Source organism: Halichoeres trimaculatus, unplaced genomic scaffold (genome assembly GCF_033239565.1).
Source record: "Halichoeres trimaculatus isolate MK-OKI-2021-1 unplaced genomic scaffold, fHalTri1.1 fHalTri1_scaffold_6, whole genome shotgun sequence".
Taxonomy (NCBI): Eukaryota; Metazoa; Chordata; class Actinopteri; order Labriformes; family Labridae; genus Halichoeres; species Halichoeres trimaculatus.
This window is the reverse complement of record NW_027437184.1, coordinates 7,129,690-7,155,117: the sequence shown is the minus strand read 5'-3', so window position 1 is coordinate 7,155,117 and position 25,428 is coordinate 7,129,690. Positions and strand designations below refer to the sequence as shown.

The 25,428-nt window shown below is 39.7% G+C and overlaps 1 protein-coding gene across 2 annotated transcripts in view; it reads right to left on the bottom strand.

The window, feature by feature from the left end:
- Positions 1-25,428, bottom strand: part of jade2 (jade family PHD finger 2) — a 283,971-nt gene that overhangs the window by 160,490 nt on the left and 98,053 nt on the right. For both annotated transcript variants that reach the window (XM_074672130.1, XM_074672129.1), the window contains exon 4: positions 24,266-24,423. In XM_074672130.1, the coding sequence (XP_074528231.1) occupies positions 24,266-24,423 (158 nt within the window). The remainder of the gene's footprint in view (positions 1-24,265; positions 24,424-25,428) is intronic.

Genomic DNA, 25,428 nt, shown 5'->3' with positions numbered 1-25,428 from the left:
TTGTGCAATTTTCCAACTCATCTTAAATTTTTGACCAGGTTTATACTTTGAGAATACTTTGTTTGCATAAAGAAGTTTTTGACATGCTTATTTAATCTTTTTTTTCCTGGTGAAACTTGTGACATAAATGAAGAAACAAAAACAGTAAATCATCAAATAGTAATTCCTCAGCTGAATCTAAATCCTTTTCAGAGACAGATATGTCTGAATGAGCTGCTGCTCCTCAAGTTTTTTGTCCATATTTGCAGGAAATGTTCTCATCTCAGGGTAAAAGACATAAACCCTCTGATGTTGGAGCCTTAAAACTCCTCCTCTCTTGCTGCTGGGCTGTTTTGATGAGCTTTGTTTCAATTTCTCCTTTGCATTAGGGCACACAGCTTCAAGTTGGCTCCTCTGAGGTACACTCCCACTCGCTTTAATTCTGTGCCTGAAAGCTTCGATTAAACCCACACACACACACAGAAAACAGCAGATAGACAACACAAGGGAGAAGGGAGGAGAGAGGGATGAGGGTACTACTGTTATTTGATAAAGCAGCGGCACAGCTCTGTTCTGTGTCCATCCTTCTCTGTCTGTCTCTTTGTTGCTCCCTGCAGATTTACAGGCGTTGTACCGCTCCACTCAACCGCCTCATCTACCTGTTTGTTTACTTATTCCCTCAGTTCTTCACCCATCAACATCGCTCCATCTATGATTCTCCTGATGATCCTCACTCTCTGGCTCTGGGTATCTCCTGTCTCTTCTTACTCTCTCTTTAGGTTTGACTCTGTTATTTTTTCTTCTTCTTCTTTTTAAAAATAATCTCTGTTGCAGGGGATTTTGCTACTTCATGTTCAAATTCTCTTCAAAGCTTTTCTAGTGAAGTTTTGGGATGATGACAGACTATCCAATGCACAGAGTAAAATTTCACTTTGTGGATCCCCTTCACCTCCATCCGTCTCTATGAATTGCGCATAAAGTAGGGGTCTCAAACTCACAACACCATGTCATTTGGCTTGCTACTTGATACAAATTTATGGCAAAATCTGGTTCAAGGAAGAATGATCCGATTTCCAGGTTCACCCAAATCAAAAATTTGGCTTGATGCTAACATCCCTAAATGTTACTAAAGCAAGATGTCTCTTTCAAAGTCAAAAAGATATCAGCCTCAAAGTGTTTCAGGAGAGGTGGGGGAATAATTATTTGAGTGTAGTTTAAAGGAGCTGTGAGGAGTTTGAAAAAGTCTCCCTTCTAGATGTATGCCTGATTGTAATCCACACTTTAAAATGAGATTATCAACGCCAATATAGGTTATTTCAAAATGTTAGAGATCTGCATTTTTCTCTGCTTGAAAACGATTTCTTTGATTGATTTTGTAGTGGTGGTGGACACTGGAGCCTATCTGTCAGCCAGAAAAAGGACAGAAGAGCTAAAGAAAGCTATAAAAGAGAATGATACAGCCAGAGCTACAGGCTAAAACAGGGGCTAATCTGTTTGTGCTAATGGCCATTCCAACCCTGTTCAAACTTGAGAGTCTATCAATAAAATGAAGAGTGAGGTTACATTAGCTCTGATTGGTAGATGACTGGCAGGACATAACCAGGATTTACTAACGCTACACATTACGGACATGTCACTCAGCATCAGGCTGTCAGTGGGGCCATGTGTGGACGGCTGCCAAACTACTGTACGAACTGACAATTTGCTTGTAGTCATGTTAGCCTACGGAGACATCATAGCACTGGGCCACTAACAGGGCTTTATATAGCTAGCACCTGAAGTATGGTACAAAATTACGTTTGCTTGTCACGTTTCAAACAACAGCACTTCATAACAGTACTGAGAAATACGTTACCTAGTTGCGTAGTATCCGGTAGAAAGTTGTCTTGAATAAAGAAACACAAAAACAAACACAGCCCTGGTTATAAGTCACAAATTTACAACATTGTGTGTGAGACTCCAGACCAGAAGGTGGCAAGGTAGTCCAATTAAAACAGATCCCTACTCTTAGCATCTTTATGGGTAGTGGTCCCCAACCCCCGAGCAGTGGACCGGTACCAGTCCGTGGGTCAATTTGTACTGGGCCGCACATAAAAATTACCCAACTAACATTATTTCTGTTTGATTATTTATCTGATTTTGAATGATGTTTTATTTTTTTTTAAAATGACCGGATTCCCTCTGTCATACCCATCTACGACTCATTCTTGACGCCAAGCGCACCCAAGCTAGCAAAATGGACAAAAAACAAACATCTTTGGAAAGTTTCTTTAGGCAGAATAAAAGAGCCAGTGAGGAAACAGAAGAATAGCCGGTCTTTGAAAACATTGACTGACATCAAACTGGTCCGTGGTGTTAAAAAAAGGTTAGGGACCGCTGACCGCTGACTCTAAACTTCTAATATGGACGTAAGATCTACCAGCATGGGTCAGAAAAATTGGTTGTTTCACGGTATCTTGAAACTGTACAGGTCATTTGTGCATGTATCCTTTATGGGACAGCGGTGTTACAGTTCAAGGAGGACCTCAATGCTTTCCCAGAAAACAAACACTTCCCTCCGTGAAAATGTGGCCTAGCTGACTGAGAAAAAGCGCTCTCAGGTGTTTGGCAGCAAGGATTCAGCATTTGGATTCTCACTGGCCCCCAGGTAATTTGAGTTTGAGACCCCTGACATAAAGGGATGCCTGTGGTACCATGAGACTGACAATTCGAACTCCTGGCATCTGCTGCTCCTCATTTTTGCTGGATTGTGCCAAATCAAAAGAACTACTGCTTATTGAGAAGTTGTCTTAAATGGTTAAGTATATAGTATTCCACTTTGTAGCTAAAGAAAAACCCCATGTGGGAATCCGCTTGGCTGTACATTAACAATATTTTACACTCACAGATCTTACTCAGTGTCAGTATCACATTTTGAAGTCAACATCACATCTTCCTCTGTTTGAAAAATACGGGCTCCTCTCTCCTCTGAATACTTCACCATTAAGATAAATGACAAGGAAGTCATCTCAACAGATTGAGCTACTCCCTTCTCAAAACAATGGCCATCAATCTCCATCTTTCCAACTGTCAGTTTTCTTTTAACCATTTTTCTATCTTTCCATCCGTTGTCCATCCATCTAAATCAGGGGAGGAGATTTTATGTGTGGCCTGTGCCTCAGGGCTCCGCTAAGGGACAAAGCAGCAGTAAAACAGTGTTTACTTTCCCGGAGGCGGTGGGGTTTAAGTGGCCAGCCAGGGTGCAGGAGCCTCCCTTATGAGACCATTAAAGTCAATGACCTCACCTTGGCCAGTAGGCTGCAGGAGGATGGGTTCAAGATATAAACCAATCTAAGAAATGGGTACTGACAAAAAAGAAAATCTGTACACAGCCTGCTGAAGAGCCCCTAAGACAGATAATGGCCCTTAAATATAGGCCCTAGATACCTGGAAGGCAGCCTCTCATTATCTGTCTGAGCCTTATTAAAGTGAGCACTACAGTGTCGGCATACTACTACCCCAGTATGTGGTTTGAGACATCTTGACTTTGAGCTGCCCCTAAATCTGTTAGATCAGTCACAAGAGATAACAACCAAACATGTTTAGTTTAAATGATGACATGGAACATCTCCATTATTGTGTTTTCATATGTTAACCAATAAAAATGTGAGAAAAATGGATGTGAAGACAATGAATGAGTGACAGACCCACTGCATGCTCATGAACCGTGGTGCTTCTTGATACTTGAGTTGTGGTGAATTGGCTGTTTGGCTGTTGGTTGAAGAGTCTGTTGTCAAGGTTTTTCGTTTGGCTGGCTGGTCAATTAAGTTTATTGGTTGACAGACTGATTGGTTGGTTGGTTGGTTGGTTGGTTGGTTGGTTGGTTGGTTGGTTGGTTAGTTGGTCAGTTGGTTGGTTAATTGAGTTGATTGATGTGTCAGATAGGTTGGTTGGTTGATTGGTTTGCCTGATGGCAGGCCAAATAAGTTAGATTAGTTAGTTGTTGGTCCGTTTAGTTTCTGGGTGGTTGGTCAGTTGGTTGGTTGGCCAGTTTAGTCAGTTGGTTGTTGGATTGTTTTTCAGTCGATCAGTTTTTAATTTTCAGTTTAGCTGGTTGTTTGACTGACTTTTTTTTTTAGTCTACAGGCTAAAAAAGTTGGTTGGTTGATTGGTTGGTCAGTTTAGTTAGTTGGTTGGTTGGTGCAGTTGATTGGTTAGTTGATTGATGTGTCAGTGTAGTGACTTGGCCTCGCCTGTAAAATTTGTTTTAAGTTTTCTTGTTTGGCTGGCTGGTCAATTAAGTTTGTTTGTTGACTGATTGATTGGTTGGTTGGTTAGTTAGTTGGTCAGTTGGTTGGTTAATTAAGTTGATTGATGTGTAAGTAAGGTTGGTTGGTTGGTTGGTTGGTTTGTCTGTTGGTAGGCCATATAAGTTGGATGGTGAGCCGTTGGTCCGTTTAGTTTCTGGGTGGTTGTTCATTTAAGTTAGTTGGTTGTTGGTCTGTTTTTCAGTTGATCAGTTTTTAATTTTCCGTTTAGCTGGTTGTTTGACTGACTGGTTTTTCAGTTGGCAGACTAAAAAATCTGGGTGGTTGATTGGTTGGTCAAATACGTTGGTTGGTTAGTTTAGTTGGTTGGTCGGTGTAGTTGGTTGGTTAGTTGATTGATGTGTCAGTGTAGTGACTTGGTCTTGCTTGTCAAGTTGGTGGTCAATTTTTTTTGTTTGGCTGGCTGGTAAAATAAGTTTGTTGGTTGACTGATTGATTGGTTGGTTGGTTGGTTATTTGGTCAGTTGGTTGGTTAATTAAGTTACTATATAGTTACTAGACTATATCAGGAGCCATGTTTTCCCTTAAAATGTACAGCACGTCAGTCAGACGTATATTTCACCCTCTACTGGAGAAAAGTCAAAACTTTTTAATCCAGTTTATAAACAAAGACTGAAATGAAGAATCTGAATTTGAAAAAAAAAACAAAAGGATTTTTTGTCAAAGAATCCCAATTTTGATACTGTCAAACAAAAAAGTCCTGATATATCACTTTTTTTTTCTCCCACTCCTGTTGGTTGGTTAGTTGATTGATTGATCAGTTTATCTGACTGGCTGGTTAATTTGTCAGTTTAGCTGGTAGGAAGAGTGGTTGTTGCTTTGGCCATTTGTTGGTTAATTGATTGGTCAGTTTAGTTTCTGGTTGGTCGATTTGTCAGTTTGATGGCTTAGCTTGTTGACTGGTCAGTTGGTCAATCAAATAAATTGGTTGGTTGGTCATTGGTTGATTTATTGGTCAGCTGTTAAACATTTCCTTGGTTGGACAGTAGGTCCATAAAAGGCAGCTCTTCTGTCTCACCTTTCTTAAACAACTTCCATGTTTACACAGAAACTGACCCTTGACGGTTAAAACCATAACTCTTCACTTTTGCCAGAGTCCTCCTGTCCTTTTTTTACTGTAACCAGCAAGATAAAATAGGTATACATACACTTAAACAGGCACAGACATCAATAGAAGAGTTGAGACAGCTATCTAACATCATGTGTCTTTCACTCACACACAGCAGTCAAGTAAGGCTGACAGATGGGGGATTGCTAAAATGCAGACAGCGTGGTCCAGATGTTGCTGGAGCCATAATGCAGAAGGCAAAGGGCTTTGATCTGAGAGAGAACTACTGTGGGTGACAAGGGGAAGTCCAGTAGTCCTTTAAAGGAGTGAATTAAGTGAAATATATGAAGCTAAAAGTGTGTTTGTGTGGCTGGATAAGGAAGAGTGTCAGTGCAGCGAAGCGAAAGAGGTGGATAATATTCCCATGTGTGTATCATGTGTGTATTAATGTTTGTGAGAAAATACCAGAGGGGTAACTCACATGTATCACACAGTCTGACACACAAACAAGCATACATTAAAAGAGGCCCAAACACACATACACACACACCCACACGCACAATCCAGACTCCCACACATGCCTCTTGGGTTTACTCACATGGCACATGACATCCATGTGGTGAACAACGAGAGACACATGCTTTCACAAATACACACAAAATCATCCCACACTGAGCCCGGGGGCAGCCTGCAGTAAACACCAGCAGCCACATGAGCCACACAAGCTGCAATGTGAACTGGAGAATTGGTTTAATACACACGAACACACACATTTAAGGATTCTCCTCCCAATGCAATTTGCGGAAAGCTGCATTCATTTATCATCTCGAATCAATTCTCCTCCTCAAACCTCGTTGTTATCTTCGCTGTCAAGCTTCCAAATTGGTGTTTTCAATGCCAATAACACTTAATACACTCAGGCACTTACCCTGGTGAAATAAAGGTTAAATAAATAAAAAACTGGATCCCTGGTTGGGAAATGTTGAGTGTACACATGCCAACACATTTAGCCTTTAGCTGCTTTGCCAACTCTAACACACACATCCCAGCAGGTTGAAATTCATTGTTCGGAGGTGAAATGTTTAAATTTCCCAGTTTCCTCACCCCCTCCTCCCAAGTCCCTGCCTGCAAGCCTCCAGAGGTGAATGGGTTTAGTTGGAAGTCTGACTCACCCGCTGGAACAAGAGAAACGACTCGATTCTGGCCAACGCTCAGTCACTGTGGTCAGAAAGAAAGAAAGTCAGCCTGCCAGCTGGGGAGGAAACCAGTCATTCAGTCAGCCTGCCAGCTCTGAGTGTTCTGTCATGTCACCGAGGTCAGCCAACAAGTCCGTAAACCAGCCAGTCAGTCAATAGAGTCAGGCATCTGGCCTGGAAATGTGGTCAAAGATGGACTACTTAAACAGTCGTTCTGCTGTTTGGAGAGATAATGGCTATTTGAGCATGAAGAGAGGCGGCTCAGTCAACCCAGGATGCCAGATGTCAGTTGTGTTGCGATCAGGTCAGTGCCATGGAATTTTTCACAAGAGTTTCAATTCACACCTTGATTTTCCAAGTGAAGCCACGATGAAGTAGCTAAACGGTGACTTGTTTCCAATGGCCAACAGATGACTCATTTTGATAAGTGTGAAGAAACAAGCCTAGTTTTCATGTTTTGTTTTGTATTTTTTTAAAGTCAAATTTTTGGTCTTTTTGAGTCATGAGTTTATTGTAGGGGTGGGAGAAAAAAAATGTTACATACGATATATCAGGAGTTTTTGTTCGGCAATATCAAAATCACGGTGGCGTGGCGTCGGAAATTTTTTTGAGGAAGCCAAGTGAGACAAAGCCTCTAATCTGTATGTTTTTTAGGGAGTGTGGTACATAAAAGACTATGTTGACCTGTTAAGAGCGCCCAGAGAGCGCTCATTTTACTTACACATGCTTGTTATGTAACCAACACTCTGAACCTCGACACACGCCCTTTCACTCTCCCACCCTCAGTCACTCATTCACACACGTACATTGTCCTCTTGACTTAGCTCCAATATCTTATGAATTTACTCAACTGCACACTCAAATGTACAACAGGCCGCTACATGCACACTGCTAATGTGCTAATCTCCCAGATTTCATTCAGTGGCTTGATGATGATGATACTGTGATTTGATTGGTTTGAGGCTAAAGACAGCGTGGCTTCCCTTGACATAGTCTTAGCCAATCACAGGTGAGCAGTGTCATGACTGCAGCCTCATCTGATTGGTTAATCATTCTTGTTTTTTTTTTCACCAATGGACGCCAACTAAGCTTGGCCTCCTTGCGGCCAACAGTGTGCAATATCGTATTTTCACCACTCATTCGCCACAGAACATTTGGTAGGGGGCTGTTTTACACATCGTAAAAAGTTAAATAAGTAGAGGAGAGAAATAAGGAAGAGATGATAGTGATGACACACAGAAGAATTATTGAAACTGTTAAAAGGAGTATTTTCATTAAATCACAGCTACAGTCTGAAAAAAGAGAGGAAGCATGGCTTCCCTTGGACTCTGGGAGAAACCGTCACAGCAAAATCAGGATTTTTTCGTCAAATTTTTTTTTTTTTTTCCCAAGTTCTTTTACATTTTTTTTTTTATAAACAGGACTGTAAAGAAGTTACACTTCTCTCCAGCAGAGGGTGGAATTAGGGATGCACGATATATCGATATCAATATCTGTATCAGTTGATGTTGGTCATTTTTTTAATATATCCACATCAGCTGATGTGTAAAAGTGGGCCGATATTTACTCTTTAGTTGCCGGCAGTATTCAGACCATTTTGAAAGATCTTTGAAGACCTAAAGAATATTATTTTCTAAGACTATGTTAACATTAATACCTAAGAAGAGTGGACCCTCTTCCTTTTTTGTTCTAAAAAGCAGACAAAACGTACTTCTGGCCTCAAATGCTACTTTTTTAATCAAGGTCTTGAAAGTTTTGCAAAAAAAAAAAAAAAGAAGTATATAAAAAATCTAGATCCAAACTATCAAAGAAAGAAGAAAAAAAGAATGCAATAAGTAATAGGATCATACTCTCTGCTCCTTACTTCTGAAAAGATATCTTCCGGGTTTCAAAAAATCTTAAGGCAGACCCTTCAAGACAGTATCTTATCTTCTTAAGCTTGACATATTTCATAATCTCTTTAATCCAGTGAGAACATTAAGGAAGAAGAGGGTCTTTTCACCTAAACAGTATAAGGCGCCAGGCCATCAGAGAACAGGAGGCTAGCATATTAGTCTTAAGGTTATTTAGATGTACACCCTGTGGCATGATGCTTATATTTTGGAAAGAGTATCAAAAATAGATTTTTAAAAACTGAAACCAAGCATAAAGCAGCGTATGCCCAAGTACTTGGCTCACTGGATGGAAAGGTCACAGTGAGGGTAACCTTTCAAACAGGAGCGGGTCCTGGCAAACTACACCAGCTTCTTGTCCAAATACAGTACGTAAGTTCTGGCACCAAAAACTGTGGTGGCCTGAACGCATCACCCACAGCTTTAAATTGACATCATCCACTTCTTTGACAGTCTATGGTCAGTAAACATGACAGTTTGTTTCCCATGTGACAATCTGAAAGCGAACCATCGACCACACTGTGGACTTTTCTCCTCATATTCATTCAACCACCCATTGACTCTGTACTCATCCATTCAGTCTGTCAGTCAGGGAAATGTCTTTTTAGTCAGGCAGTTAGAAAGTGAGCCGCACAGGCTAGAAGTCCCAGCGGCTAGTCAGCCCGTCGGCAGTACGCCTGAAATGTGGTAAGCTGCATCCGAAATGACCCGGCCAAAGTGGCTCAGAGGTCATCATGTGTTGACAATGGCAGAGACTCCACGTTGATAGAAATAGTTTTTTAAATCCAGTCGGAGAAGTGAGGAGTATTTCCATCAGGGCAGGAGAAGGTTCTCCACAGACTTGTCAGCCGGGAATCTGATCGCTCTGCCAGTCAATGACTCCATCAACCAAACATGCCACAGCCTGTAAGTTGTCTCTATTAACTGTGGTGAAAGATGTACCCAATGACTCAATGAACTCATTCAGAAACGAAAATGTAATATTACTTTGCTTTATTATCATAACTGCCCCCACTCCCAACCTCAGGAAGTTAATAAAGGCCCTATCCTCAGGAAACAGGTCACAAGCTACTTATCACTACAACATGTTATTACTTTTGTCATGTGGAGTTCTACCAGATACCCAGGTTTGGCTCTTTAGCCCATACTTAAAGAAATACAGTTCTCATTTTCACTCAATCATGATGCCAAAGCAGCCTGTGGTCAAAGCTACACCCGCTGACCCCTCGCAGTGATGAGTGATGGTGATGACTTAATGTGGCTGGATTTGGCTAACGTTGGAGCGCTGACTGTCCATCAAAGGGTCAGAAGGTCAGAGGAGGTATTTCTCTCCTTTTAGAGCCATTTAGCCAACTTTAGAGCCAACTTTAGAGCCAACTCTGGGTACCATACAGAGTCTGTCATTATGGAGCCATAAAGTCAGTAAGAATCATCGAGCTGTAAAGATACAATAGTAGGGGTGGGAGACACAATCTATGTATCAAAGTATCTGGATTTTTTGTTTTACAATTTTAAACTGTGATTTTTTTCTTTAAAAAACTGACCTTTTTCATTCAAATTTGAATCCTTCATTAAGCTGGGTTAGAAAAAAGTTGAGATGTCAGTGCCCCTGGATAAATCCTAAAAAACTGACTCGCATTTCATGTGCATTTTTTGGGAAAACATGGCTCCTGATATAGTCTATAGACATTGTTATTCAACTGTTAACTTGGTCCAGTGTAAAAAAAAAAACAACTAAAAATCACAAATCTAAAAATGTGAAATAGCAAAGAATTGCAATTTAAATCGAATCGGCATCTCAAAAATCGTAAAAGAGTCAAATCAAGGGGAAAGCATATCGTCCCAGCCTTACAGTTTAGTAAGACGTCTCCAAAACAATCGGCACTAACACAAGGAAGCAGTGACATGGTAAAAGGATTCACAAAAGTACAGTCATTGTTTAGCCAGCTTGACTGAGTACGCAGATGTAAAAACGGTGCCAAAAATCACACAGAGTAACCCACATCAGGATTTCCACTGCAAGAAGCTAAAATCTTATCAAGTGTTTTTGTCTTATTTTTAGTATAAAAATGTCTTTTTAGACTTAAATTGAGCCACATTCACCTGACTAGTCCAGAAAAATATCTTGTTTCAAGGTACTTACAGACAAAAATGAGGTCTGAATTGCTTGTAACAGTTGTTTGTATTAAGACATTATTATAGTTTTAAGCAAATTTTTCTTGTTCCATTGGCAGTTTTTTTTTACTTGTTACAAACAATTCAGACCTCATTTTAGTCTTTATATAATTTGAAAAAGATATTTCTCTGGACTGATAAGTTAAATGTGGCTCATATCAAGTGTAATAACACAATTTTTACTTGGAATAGGACAAAAACCCTGCATAAGATTTTGGTTTTTTGCAGTGCCCTTGTAACATAAGAAACTAAAGATCTCAAAGAAAAGGAAAAGATTAAGTCAGGTTGAGAGTTTGTCTGTCCGGTTACAAAAACTTTTTTTTTTTTTTTCAACTAAAATTGATTCTAACTTATCATGTTTCAGGTTTTTAAAAACATTGGTGAAATCTTTGTGCTCGGTAAGCAGCAGTGTGTTTAACCCTTTCAGAAACAGGTAGGGTAAGCTTTGTGAAAGTTGGAGTTTGGCTGCTGCTGTAAATATGGCTCCTGCAGCCAGGCATGAATTATTCATTTATTCCCTCTGAAGAGTCAATACATGAAATCCATCTCACTTGCCATCACATATCTAATCATTCGAGCAACAGGTTCAACACAGTAACACAGAAATCTTTATTTATCCCTCTAACATAAGACCATCAGACATTTATCAAAGGCAGTGATTCAAAAGGCTACCAGCCAACAAGGGTGATGAGTATGAGCTCAATTAGTCCCCGTGCACCCACTGACCCCGTAGAGTGCATGAGCAGGCTCATGACGCTGCTCTTAGTCATCCTGTTATCTGGTGAAAAGCTGTTTTGGCACAAGCAGAGGATACCTTCAGGGAATATCCAGATGTTATTGTGGACACACTGAGACAAACACTTCAATGAAATATGTGCACATACAATACACTCTTAGGAACTCATAAAAGTGAACATTCACAGGCATGGTGGCTTACTAATGCATTGGTAGACAAAGCTGCAGCTGGGCTGGAAAATCCCTGAGGACTTTTAAATCATCCAGCAAACACGTTTTTTTCCTTCTATTGCTGTTTTCTTTGTCTTTTTTGCTATGTTGTTGTTTGGCAGTTAGCAGGCTAATACTTCTCATCAGAGAAAATTGAGAAGGAACACAACTCCACAATTATTGTGTTTTTTTATATAACATTCCTCTCGTACTGACCCTTTTCCTTCAGACTGGGATCAGGTCTGAGCTCCCTCTATCTGATAATCATTCCTCTTGACATGGGAAAGATACTGATATTTTTTCCAGATAACTCATGGATAACGTCTGTTGAACTTATTCACAGTCATGGAGAGCTATCTCCAAGGAGATGAAACACAATCAGATAAGATTCTTAGAGTTTGTCATCAATGAAAACACATCAGTAAGTTAACTTGTGGTTCGTTGTGTCCCATGATGCAAGTATTTACACTAGAGACCAAATTAGAAAACAAACCACAATTTCATAAATGTCAACTTCATTCTATTGTCACCACATAAATATATTCAAACACAAGTTAAAGGGCTGTTTTTTGAGCATATTGCATGAGTTAAATATATTATGAAACACAAAATAAAAAATCTTAAATCAGATATTCAAAAAAGGACACTGATCAAAAATTAGAGAACCCTTTCAGATCCCTCCCAGTAGTTGGTGTTAGTCTGGCACCTAGTGACAAAATCCTCAGTTATCTGACAAACCCTACTTAACTGGCAGCCTAACTTCCAGTTTTCACTGACTTCACAAGATGGCAAGCTGTTCTAAAGTCACCGAAACCCTCCGGCAGCAGGTTGTCCAGATGAAGACCAAAGGGATGACCTTATCAGCAATAGTGAGAAAAGTTGGCTGTTCCAAATCTGTAATATCCAGAATGTTACATCTTTACAAAGCCACAAATTTATTGAAGTCCACCAAGAAGGCTGGTCGTCCACAAAAGACAACTGAAAGAGAGGACAGGATAATACGGAGAACCTCCATGGACAATTGGTTTAACACCGCAGCTGAAATTGCTCGCCAGTTTAGAGCCCAACAGGGTAAGACAATATCTTGCCATACAGTGTCTCGACGTTTAAGAGCATTTGGACTGAAGGTCCACACTGCAGTGAAAAAACCTCTCATTAACAGAAAAATATCAAAAGGCTAGACTAACCTTTGCAGACGAACATGTTGTGTGGACAGAGGAAAATTGGTCCAAAGTTTACTTCAGCAATGAAAGCAAGTTTACTTTGTTCGGGTCCAACGTAAAAAAAAACTGAACCCAAAGTGTGTAAAGAAGTCAGTGAAAGATGGGGGAGGAAGTTTTATGGTGTGGAGAGTGTTTTCTGCAATGGGAGTTGGACCTTTAATACAGCTACATGGCCGAATAAATGCAAATGTGTATAAAAGCCTTCTTCGACAACATTTGATTCCTTACTTGCATTAATTTCCCAATCAGCCAGCAATTTTCATGCAGGATAATCTAAACTTAATCAAACTGGACACATGAAAAGGCCTTTGTGAGAAGAAAAACAACCTGTGGTGGCTAAAAATGTCAGAGCACACTTTCTAAGCTTTAAAAAAAAGCAGGAGCTTTCTGTGCTTTTGAGCAATACATGGAGTCCATCTGCACAATCCAGCTGCCTGTCCTTGTCTCTATCAATCTCTTTTCTCTCAGGCGATCATCAATCCATAATCTGTCAGTATGTGTGTCTGTGTATGTGTGTATATTAGTCACCGATCAGCCTTCTGACCTATTGCTTCACTCTGACTCACCCAGTGAAAGGCTGTTTTGTGGGTCCAGTGAAAGTCTAAGTGAGTGTGTCCACACATGTATTTACATACAAGGAGAAATCGTCTCTTTAATAACAACCAGTGGATTTACATTCTGTGTAATGTTCCAAAGGAATATGTTTCTATTCAAATGTTGTAGGCTAGTACTTCCTCTCCGTACCTGCACCTGAATGCAAAACTTGCCATATGCAGCTTCCCCTCTCCAGAGCCCCATGCCAACTCAATCAGCCTTACTGGGAAAAGTCCAGGACAATTATCATTTCCATCCAGTCCCAAACCACCGAGCTCGGAGTTCTCACAAGTCCAGAAAATACAAACACAACTTGACAAATTACCAAATGTGTTCAGCTTGAACTGACATCTCTGTAATGCTATAATGTGAGAAGTATCTGACAGCTGTCAAACTGTCACAACACATGCAGGCTAATAGTCAGGACTGACTCTGGGTTCTACTTTTGACTGGGCTGGATTTTATGGTGCTCAAAAATATCTGCAGCCAGAATGTTTTGAATGTTGACCTCAGCCAATCCTGAAATTTTTTCATGAAATTTCACCTGTAAGGACACAAGCAATTTTCTCTACAGTCTTAGATAACACCTGATGTTTTTTTCCTTGTTTATCTGTTTTCTTATTCTTTTTTAATTGCTTGTTTTTCCCTCTCATGACAAAACTTAGCCATATGTGATTATACCGCAAATTCATAAATGCAAAAAGTTGCAGTTCCTTGAGTGTCCACTTGAGGCTGGCTCCCTAAGCCATGGAATCCTCATTAACAACCATGTAAAAAGGCTATGTTTACATCTTACATGTTTATAAGATATGTTATATGTTTTTTTCTGAATTCCCATGTTGTGAAATTCTCTTAACTGTTTTATTATAGAATAATGCAAATTATGATCACAGCAAAATCAAAAATGCTCCCTGATTCAATACAAAAGTTTTTTTCAATTCAGGACAGTCTGTATAATCTCAGAGGAGTTTGCAAAGGTATGAAAAGGAGTTAAATTCTGGAATGATGCCAACATAAATTTAAAAACATGACATTCTTTTTTGTTTTTTAAAACTATTTTTAAGGCTTATAAGTGCGATTGATTATCTGTGTTGTTGATTCTTTGCTTTTCTGGAGGTTGGTAGCCTACAAAGTTGACAATATAAGCAGTTTGCTTCTGCCTATGCCTTCCAGTCATTATTCAACACATGATTCTTAATTTTGTGATTTTGTGTAACATGTTGATATTGTGTACAATATTTGGTGTTGAAATGACTGAATGAAATGAATAAAAATCTAGTATGCAGCCCTTTACCTCCTTTGTTCAGATCTGGAGACCACTGATCGATTATGTTGGTAATGTTGATAGGCTTCCTGAATTCATTTTCCTCAGTGGGGATAAATAATGTGCCTACTTTTTCACTCATCCACCAAAAGACCACATTACAATTCTTTGTGCCGGCAAACGAGAAATGCAGATGTGGACACAGGAGGTGCTGCTGGTACCTGGACCTTGATTTTTATTTTCATCTTTTAACACTAGTTTTTTTCCAACTGTTTTTCGATGAGCCCCGGAGTGTCAGCCAACCCTTACATTGCTGATTTTAACTCCTATTTTTACCTTAATTCAATACTGTATGGGTACATACATGTGCTCATAGCTATGGACATGTGCATGTGTGGCTACATACATGTATGCAGGTAGATGAAAGTACGAAATTTGTATGGATACATCTATGTACGCACAAATATACATTTTACTCCTTTTTTTCTTTCATTTATTCTTTCATTTTCCAAAAAATACCTACACTGTTACGCTTGTATGTCATATAAGTACTGACATGGATTTATATCAAAGTGTGTAGTTCTTTTGCTTTCTCAGTTATGAAAGAAGAGAACTCATTTGGGTTTGGGAAGGTAAGGTTTGAGGGTGTTGCTGGAGGGAGTTATACTTTCAACTGACTTCTGGCTAAGTCCCGCCTTCAAACCCAATGAGCCAATCACAGAGCATGCAGCCATTTTCACACACTTGTACATTTTCTGCCTGTATATCCATTAATAAGTGTTGCAGAAAGTCAGTTTTCGTTCGGTTTTAGGAAGTTTTTCTGAGATTTTTAATTTTAAAAATGGTCAAATGATAGGGTACAGGGAACTCAGTTATGAGAGGTATCCAAGGTATGCACCAAGGTATCCACGGGTGTATTTTTTACTCTATTCTAAGCCACAACTCAACCAATAAAAGTGTCTGCTTTGGCTAAAGTTGTGCAGAAGACCACAACATCAATGTGAATATAATTAACAAAGATGTATATCTGTTCTGAGGTAAGTCAGCATCATATTTGAGGCAAAATATTGGGATTTTGTTGAGGAGAAAAAAAGTTATTTCTATCATCTCTAGCATTAGCTCTTTAGCTTTTAGCTGTGTTGTTCATCATGTCACTGTTTGTTGGGAGACACTCTGGTGAAGGTAGCTATAAGGTTATTATACCTTTCTCATATTCTGAGCGGTGATGGTGATGACAACGAGCTGTGGTTTATCATGTTTGCACTCAGATCTTTAAATTTTGGCTTGTACCTTAAGATTTTTATCGACCTCCTCAAAAGTTAAAAGATTTAATGTGTAATTCAGACTTCTAGATTTCATGTGATCTGTCTGTCCCCAAAACTCATCAATGGCCTCTTGTGAAATGTCCAGGTAAGTAAAGGGGGCGTGGCTTAGCCACAGGCTTATTGTATTTTTGTGCTGTACTTTTCTTTTTCTGAAAATAAAAAAAGTTGAAACATAAAAGTTAGGTTGAGTCAGCATTTCATAATTAGTGATGTTACACAGACTTTATCCATGTTCCACACTTTCTACACTCCTCGTTGTTGATCCTAAAAAACAAATTCAGCAACATGTCCCCTCACTGTCCACACTTTCCATCTCCTCTGGGTTAGAGCTCATTGACCACAGTTTTTGCATTGCATGCATGCATGCCTGACCCACTATTTGCATTTTACCAGAGTTTCGGGAAACTTGATCTACAGATACTCAACCACTGCAGGCCACATGACAAAGCAGCAGAGCTGAAGCTTAACATCTCATGACAACCAATATTTCCAATCAAATCGATCAGCACCATTAGGTTTTACAAGGCTGTAAAACGTTACTGAGCTGTACCAAGAACCAATTTTTGGGGGTTTAAATCTGCTGAATCTCTCTTTTAGTCCAACAGAACATAAACCCCTTTGGTAAGTAGTCTCTACATCTTACGCTCCCCTTGGCCGCAGCTTTGCACGCCGTTCGGAAAGCCAACTTGTTCAGCCAAACCACAAACAACGGGTTCACATTCAACGACTCGGCCACCGGTCCGGCGGGAGAAATGTGAAGCAATAAATAAAAAAGCCGCTATTTCATTTCTTTCAGCTTGTGAAAAGACGCAGATCTTGTCATGTGTGTGTATAATTATTTCCCTCTCCGGCTCGGGTTGTCACTGGGGACCGAGGCTGTCTAGTCGCTGCCAAAGCCCCATTCACTGTCTGCACATAGCTAGTGTTACGCAACAGCTAATTACTTCCACTCGGCCCCGACTAAACCATGGACAGGGAAGGAAAAAGGGAGACAGAAAGAGAGAGCAAAGGGTAACAGAGGGGGGAAGAGAGTGAACATGTAAAAAAGAGACTGCAAAAGAAGGAGACAAATTAAGGAAAGTCAGCAGAGACTGTTCAAACCAAAAAAAAGGAGGAGAGGAAGAATAAGAGAGCGCGAAATGAGCAGTGAAGAAAGCAGAGAGGGACAGTCAGACAGAAAAGGAAGCAGAGCCCCTCATCATCTTCCTCTCTGTGTCTCTTTTTCTGTGCTTTTGGAAGAAGAGGCTCAAAAAAAACATCAAACCGTAATGACCTCTTCACATCCTGCACAACAGTTTTTACCGACAATCACGAGCAGCAGCCAAATACGGTCCAAAGAGAGAGACAGAAATGTGGAAGACGAGTGTTGTCAGAGCCAGACGGGGCCCGCAGCCCTTTTTCTTGCCAACAATTTAAGGAGATGATGTCATTATTCATAAAAAAAAAAAAAAAAGATGGAGAAAAATGTGTCTGCGCCTCCAGCTCAACTAGAGCAAAAGTAAAAGGGAAAGGTGGGAGTGGAGGGAGGGGAGCCAGGAAGAGGGAGAGATGTAGAGATGAAGATGTCTAAAAAAAGGAGGACAAAAATAACTAAGAGAAAAGACAAGAGGCATGACAGAAATGGATAGAGCAGGGGAGGAAAAATTCACACTTAAACCTTCAAATTTTCCTGTTTGTAAAATAAAGAAAAGACTGCAAGCTGTGTAGCATAATGTAAAGACTAGGGCTGAAAGTGTGCACAGATAAAATCGATAAAAAACGATTAGTAAAAGCGTCAACATTTTTCCATAATCGATGCACTATGCTGTGTCATTACTGTATTAGTTTATCTTCAGTTTAATTTGTCTTCTTCGTTTTTGTCGGATTATTTAGCTGTTGGCAACTAGCTAAAGGTGCATTACCTCCACCTACTTAACTGGAGTGTAGATTACCTGGGCTGTGGGGCTGTTTGCATCACATGTAAACAAATCAGCTTGGGGAAGAGGGGAAGACGAGCCAGTAGTTTAAGGAAACAAGTAACCACGCGATTAATGGCAAAGCCGGAGAAACTCCAAAAAATGCAGAGTTTGGGAGTATTTCACGCTCAGTTGAAGCACACAGCGTGTGCTTTGACAAAACTGACCTGAGATGGGCTCAAAGATGACGAGCCAGGGAGCTCAACAGTGAGGCGAGTAGCTACAAAATCCCACATACACTCCTTTTATATGTTGTGAAATACATGGTTTGTCTTTTAGGAATCGTTTAGTCTTTTTAATAAATCGTCACCCTGTTTGAAAACCATGAGAAGTTCATTAAACCAACGTTAGCATTAGCGTTAGCTGCTACAAATAGTGGTAGGGCAGAGGGGGTGTACTGTTTGACCTGCAGGTGAAAAGATTGAGGACACATTTGTTGGAGCCATAATTTAGTTTTGTTTTCTTCTTGGTTTCTTTTGTTTTTTGCATGTTCAAGGAACATTCAAGAACATTTATAACATTTTAATGAGATATCTGCTGATAGAGATACAAGCTATTCAGAGCTAAATTATCTTTTTTCAATGGGTGTGTATGTGGTTTCTGGTGCTTTACCAGGCAGCATCTAGTGGACACTGGAGGAACTGCACTTCCACTTTCTTTACACTTTACTTTCTTGCAATTTTTTGTTCTGCCATTAGGTGGTGTTTGAGAGGGATTTAAGAAGCCTGAGTTAATGAGCCAGGTGTGTGTGGGAATGGGAGGTATACAGTTTTTCAACCATGCTTGTTGTAACGGGTGGTGAAAGTTTTGGTTATTTGTTTTAATGTGGATTATTTGTTTTCTTTTTGGGTGAATAATAAACGGGTCATGGCATTGAAAGCTCAAAGGACAATGGTATTGGTTTTTTCAAGTTTTGATTTCTGTTACTACTTAAATGTGCGTCTGAGAAGTTCTTCCCTTCACACCGGAAAAATGTAGTCTTATTGGAATACTCTACAACATTTTTATTTATTTTCCTTTTTGGCCTAAAAAACTTCTAATTTGATGACGTAACTAGAAATAGACCGATATGGATTTGGGGGGACCGATACTGATACTGATTATTTGTAGTAAAGGAGGGCGATAACTGATATTTGAAGCCAATATTCATTTGCAGTCAAAGTGAAAATATCGGTGTAAAAAATTTTGAACAATACGAACTCCAACACTTAACTGCATTCAAATACCTTCAAGCTTATGTTTATTTAACAGCTCCCAGGCTTAGCAGCATGTTTTATTAAGTTAACTGAAAACTTGACGAAATAAATAGCTAAAGTTTTCTACAGTAAATAAAGTTTCACCAAAAATTTCTATGTAACTGCTATAAAAACTGAACAGAATTGAGTTTGTGCTGACTTTTACAGGCATGTAATGTGGTTGAATTAATTTTCTATTTGGTTTTACATTACACACTACATCAGAGTCAAAAAAAAACAAAGTTTTGAATGGGTTTCATGTCAGATTAAAAAAAAGGCAGATGCCGATATGCTCCAAAATGCCAAATATCGGCCCCGATAATCAGCCCGGCTACTCAATCAATCACGTTTATTTATATAGCACATTTAAAAACCACCAAGGTTGACCAAGTCTTAGTACACAATCAAATAAAAGCAAGTTTTGAAAAAATAAAATAAAAAAAATAGAAATAAAAAAATGTGTCAAAAGAGAATAAAAAACAGTAAAAACAACAAAAGACAATAAATAGCAAAAGAGGTAGAATCATGGATGTCTTGCTCAACTAATATTAAAATGAATGTCTATCCCTAGACATAACAATATATTTTCTGTTATTTTGCCCAAACTGTTGATTCTTTAAGTGACAAAACATTCATGTCATTTGTTATACTTTATAAATGTAGCATCCGGTCAGTTTAATCATGTTCAAATATGATGTTTCTTTGTATAAGTCTTTAAGCAAATAGTCATCAACTAAAATAACAACACATCTTTGGTTTTGGGAATTTTACTATTATGCATTCTCGTCCCTTTGTTTTCTGATTCATTGATTAATTATAAATATAATCATCTGAGTAATTGATTATTAAAATAATCGTTACTTGCAGCCCTAGTGAAGACATCACAGTTCTCTAAAATTTCAAAGAGAGGTGAAAGAAGAAGAAGAAAGAGTGGAAGAGAAGGAAAGAGGCCGGGAGTGAAAGTGTGCATTCGAGATGACACAGGACTAAATAAAAAGATGAACAAACTGCTGTCACAGCCTCTGACAGAGACCATCAGCTCAGCCCCACACTTACATTCACCCCTCTTCTCATCTATCTCCACATCTATCCATCATTACTCCATTGCAGCATCACTGTATATCACTTCATCATTCTATCACACATCACATAATACATAAGCCCCTCATTCATCCATCTATTCTTATCTGTCTCTGTCATTGCTTCCTCTCTCGCAATCTACTCATCTATCTCTCTGCCTTCAGGCGTTCTCCAATCTGTTAGCTCCAGTTCAAGTGTGTGTGTGTGTGTGTGTCACATGTGTGTGTCTACTCAGATATTAACCTATTACACAGAGTAAACAGAAGGGGGACTCTTTAATCCTTTCAGATCTTACAGTTTAAAAGATGATGCAGATTTTTAATTAACTTTCACTCTGTCCTCTGTTCTCTTTCAGACTCTGAGTGCTTTTCCACTCGTTTCAATAAACCGTGCATGTCGTGAGGCACATTTCTAGTCTAATCTGTTTTATCATCAAAACAAACCTCAACAAAAAGCTGGTGATACGAGTATTTTCACCTGCTAGCCCTTGAGTGCTTCAGGGTTCTTCTGTTTGCCATTTGATTCTGCAACACTGGATATAATTGACCTTATTCTGTTTTTGTGTGCTTGTTTTATTTGCTTCAATCTTACAGGCTCATCTACTTTTGTCTGTTTATATCCTGGTTAGAGTTTCTACTGAGCCAAGTAGATCAGTTTTAAGCCTGCACAACAACCAGCAGTGTTCTGGGGCTTCTAAAAAAATCTATTATTTTCAAAACATATTTGAACTGAGTGAATGAAAAAGTCAAAGCAATGCAGTGATGTGCTGCCAAATTGAATGAGGAAAGGTTGACAACAAAATTCCTCATGTTTCATGTCTGGAAAGTGGAAACAAAGGCCAGCAATGCATCTCAAACAACTGAAGAGGTTTTTAACAATATTTGAATTTTGTTCTGCAGCATTTTCTTTTTTTTTATGAGAGCAAAAAAAACACAACTTAATGTCAAGTCCAGGGATGCAACAGTAATCCACTTTATTTATATAGCACATTTAAAAAAAAAAAAAAAGTTTACCGAAGTGCTGCACAGTGAAAAACAAATAAGAAAATCAATAAAACAGAAGAAATTAAAATAACACATAGAAATAAACAGGAGCCATAAAAAAAACAGGGTTTAAGACTATAAAAGGCGTAAAAGGACAGAGATCACACAACTCTCATGCTGAGTTAAAAGCCAAAGAATGAAAATGTATTTTTAGGCAAAAACTAAAAGTGGGTAGGGTGGGGGATGTTTTAATTTCTAGAGGCAGATCATTTCACGAATCAGTGGACCACTTGGTCCACTCTGCACAGAAACATGCGTCCTTATGGACCACGGGTTTTTCAGTTTTTAGCTTAATTTTGCCCTCCCCCCAAGATAACGTCCAATCACTACTGTGCCTCCACCCTCACACGCCCCCTCAAACTGTTACAACTTGAGCCAGGTTCAGACATAGAAGCAGGAAAAAGATAACCAAGAGGCATGTCTAGCCAGTGTTGCCAACTTAGCCGCTTTTCAGACCCCCCGAGCAACTCTTTTTCAAAAAGCAACTAGCAACAAATCTAGCAACTTTTCGGGAGTTAGGCCGTTGGCCCCTACAAGGATGGGTACCTTTCACAATTGAATCGATATGGTACCAATGTCCAGTACCTAGCAATCAGTACCAGTACTCAAAAGCCGCGCTTCCACCAAGCAGACGGGCTCGGTTCATCTCAGTGCGGCGCACATTTTGTGGCGTTTCCACTGGCTTATCCCGGGACAGATTCCCAAATAACCGAGACGAGCCGTCCCACTTTTTGGGACCCTTTCGTATGGGTGCCAGAGTGAACCAATCCGCTCTTGTAAGGTGGAGCTACAACACTGCAGACTGTTGATTGATCGAAAGAATCGTCACTTACCCCGATAGCGGCTGCATTTCTCCTGGCGGCACACAGACTTCTCTGAAACAAAGCTTGATTGTTCTTTGTATCAAAGAGCTACATGCCAATCACAGAGAGGACGAAATGCTGCATGTCTTCCATCAGTGCTCTTTGTATACTGTGTCGCATGTTTTTCTCCTTCGTTGGATTTATTAGCGGGGTAAACTGTGTTGCGTTGCTATGGCTTCACGCTATTATTTAACAGCTGCGGCTTTCGGCATCCGGCTTACAAGACGCCTACCACGAGAGGGCACAGTTTGCTGTGGAAACGCAAACGAGATCAGGCTGTGCCAAATTGTACTGAACCAAACCGGACTGCTTGGTGGAAACTCAGCTAAAGGTACTAGTTTTCGGTGCTTTTGTGTGGTAATAAAAGTTACTTTGTTCGATGACAGGATCTCAAAGTTTTTCCATTTAACATATCCATTCTTCAATATATAAACTACAACGCTGTGTACATGTCTAGCATGGAAAATCGCCTACTCTTCCACTCTCTCACAGTCACACGGATGCGTTTAGGGACCCAAGCATGGTACAGTTTGATTTTACGTACCTATAAAAGTACATAATTCGGTACCCATCCCTAGCCCCTCCCCTATCCAAAGCACTCATAGACGGACAAGTTCTGCTCACTCACAGCATGCAGTCCCTCCCAGCTGCAGCCAGAGCAAAAGACTGCATGCAAATGAATTGTGCTTATGCTCATCTCTGCTGGGTCATATCTAATAGGGGTGGGAGAAAAATCTACACACGATATATTGGGATTTTTTATTTAACAGTATCAAAATTGTTATACTTTAGAATTTGTGGAAATCCTTGATTTTAGTCTTTGTTTATAAACTGGATTGGAAAAAAGTAACCACTTTTCTCCATTAGAGGGTGAAATGTTTCTCTCTGACTCACGTGATGTGCATTTTATGGGAAAATATGGCTTCTGATAAAGTCTGTAGACATTATCATCATCATTTAACTTTTCCACATGGTCTGGTGTTAAAAAAAGCAAACTAAAAATCGCAAAACTCAGGATTATCAAAGAATCGCAATTTAAATCGAATCAGCACCACAAAAAACGTAAATGAATTGAACCACAAGAATATGTGACATTTCCCACACGCCTTCTGTCTCTCCCATGATTCCTCTCTCTTACAGCGCCCATGATAATGTCATGCAAATAGTTAGTTATGCAAACAAGGCGATGACGTTATGAAGTGATTTATAGCAACTTTGCCACAGCCAATAGCAACTCTCCTGAAGTGTATACAAGTGACAAAGGTATAAGAGAAGCTTTACTTAAAGTCTTTCTTGTTGGGAAACCTTCTTTGCATCTGTTTCTCTTGACTTGGGGGAAAAAAATGCAGATACAAACATTTGACTGAATTTCACATGACTGAATAATCTGTCTCCACATCAGTGTGTGTTTGCTTGTGTTTGGCCTCCCAGTAAGACATGTGTCTAAAAGGCATTACCAGGCAGTCTGAGCATTTTCATTAGTTCCTAGAATGCCAAACAAACCACACGGGCGTGTGAAGCAGCTGCAGGAGTACTAGAGAGACACAGAAACCTACCAGGGGCAGAGAGACAGGGCTAATCTACAGCATGAGGCTGAATAAAAGTAGGTTGAAGTGCAAAGTCTGCACACATCTGCCTCGCAGCTTGCTTCAGTGTGTGTGTCTGTGTGATGAAGTCTGCACGTTTCCTCGCTTGCACATGCATCCAAACCTGCTTGGCACAGTGTGTGTGTGCAAATGAGATAGCTTTGGTTTGAGTTTACACTGTGGCTGTGTGAATTTGTGAGTCTGCATACATTCAATGAATAAATCTAAAATGTAAAAAAGGGGAAATAACATTGAGTCTAATCAAAATGTTCTCAGATTTTCAAATCTGAATGGATGACAAATTGATCTTAATATTTCAGCAATATTGCAAAAAAATCAGGAATGTGTAACAGCTGCCCAAGGATGTTTTTTGGGATGTTCCCATTTGACAAAGCAGCTGTTAGTCATAGCAATCCCAGTTTTTCTTACATGATCTCTTTGAGCGTTGGATGTCTGCCAGCGTTTACACGCTGACCTCATGTCTGTGGTAGCTGAAGCACACTGCAGCTCCACAACTAGAAACACCATGAAACAGATACTTAATGTTTGTCCTACCTGACCACAGGCTCTGGTATGGCCTCCAGGCTGGCAGGGACCTGAACCCCCTTCTCCCACTCTTGTCTCCACGGGTCTGAGAGCACATAGAAGTCGTCTGGGCCGAGCTGGGCTGAGTCTGGCAGCTTCATGGCCGTGATGAAGTCGGTGCGAAACACCTGCAAGAAAGGAAGATTCAGGATGTGAGTGGTCAAAATCAGTGAAGAGATTTTTTCAATCCAATTGGGCTCTTTCTGACCTCCTCCACACATACACCCTGTTTCAAAACCTCCGGGCTTTAGAGATCAAAACAGAGAAACTGAAGATGAAGTGAAAAATCTCTCTTTACACTCCGAATCAGTTTCCTTTTTCTTAAAACCCTCAGTTGGTGGCTCTCATTCGTCTTTAACATCCGCTCATTTCCCTCACTTCTATCTTTTCATTACATATCCATCTGACATCTTCAGAGTGACTGAGATGAGAGGAAAATGGGGAGTCATTTAAAACAAATGAGGAGCTCTTACACTGTACAAGAGGAAAAAAGGCTGAAGCCACAACCATACCTTATTCAAAAGCTTTAACCAGCTCTCTAAAAAGAGACAAAGTAAAAGTCACACCGAGCCTCAAGCACACAGAGTGGATCTCACTCAGCTCAAACAAATGGACTTAACACACAACTCTGAGCTACATCAGTACAGAACATTACTTTGTGAAACAGACAGGGACTCTCATTGGATCACTCTGGGTCTAACAGACGTGGTCCAAATCCGCAAATGTGATACTGTGAGTATGACTTGTTTAACTTGCTTAATCATCGTTGAACATACTGCATTCTTAAATTCTTACTTTGTCTCTTTTGAAATTTCACAAAAAAAATTGTGTCATTGGATAAGAATCCTGTTAAAGTATTGTCACATCCCTAACAAATATAATATTACACTGTATCATTTGACAAGGTGTTTTAATGTGGCTTATCTTGCCTTACCCTATCGTGTCATAACATACCTTGTCAAATCGTAACAAATTATATGATCTATTAGTTGTATGATGGTATATTTGTATAACAAAAATATAGCAATGGAATGTAATGTAATCATATCATATGGTGTCATATCTAATTATATTGTATCATTACGTATAATTTTGAATAGTTAAGTATTGGATCATATTGAACTGTATCATAC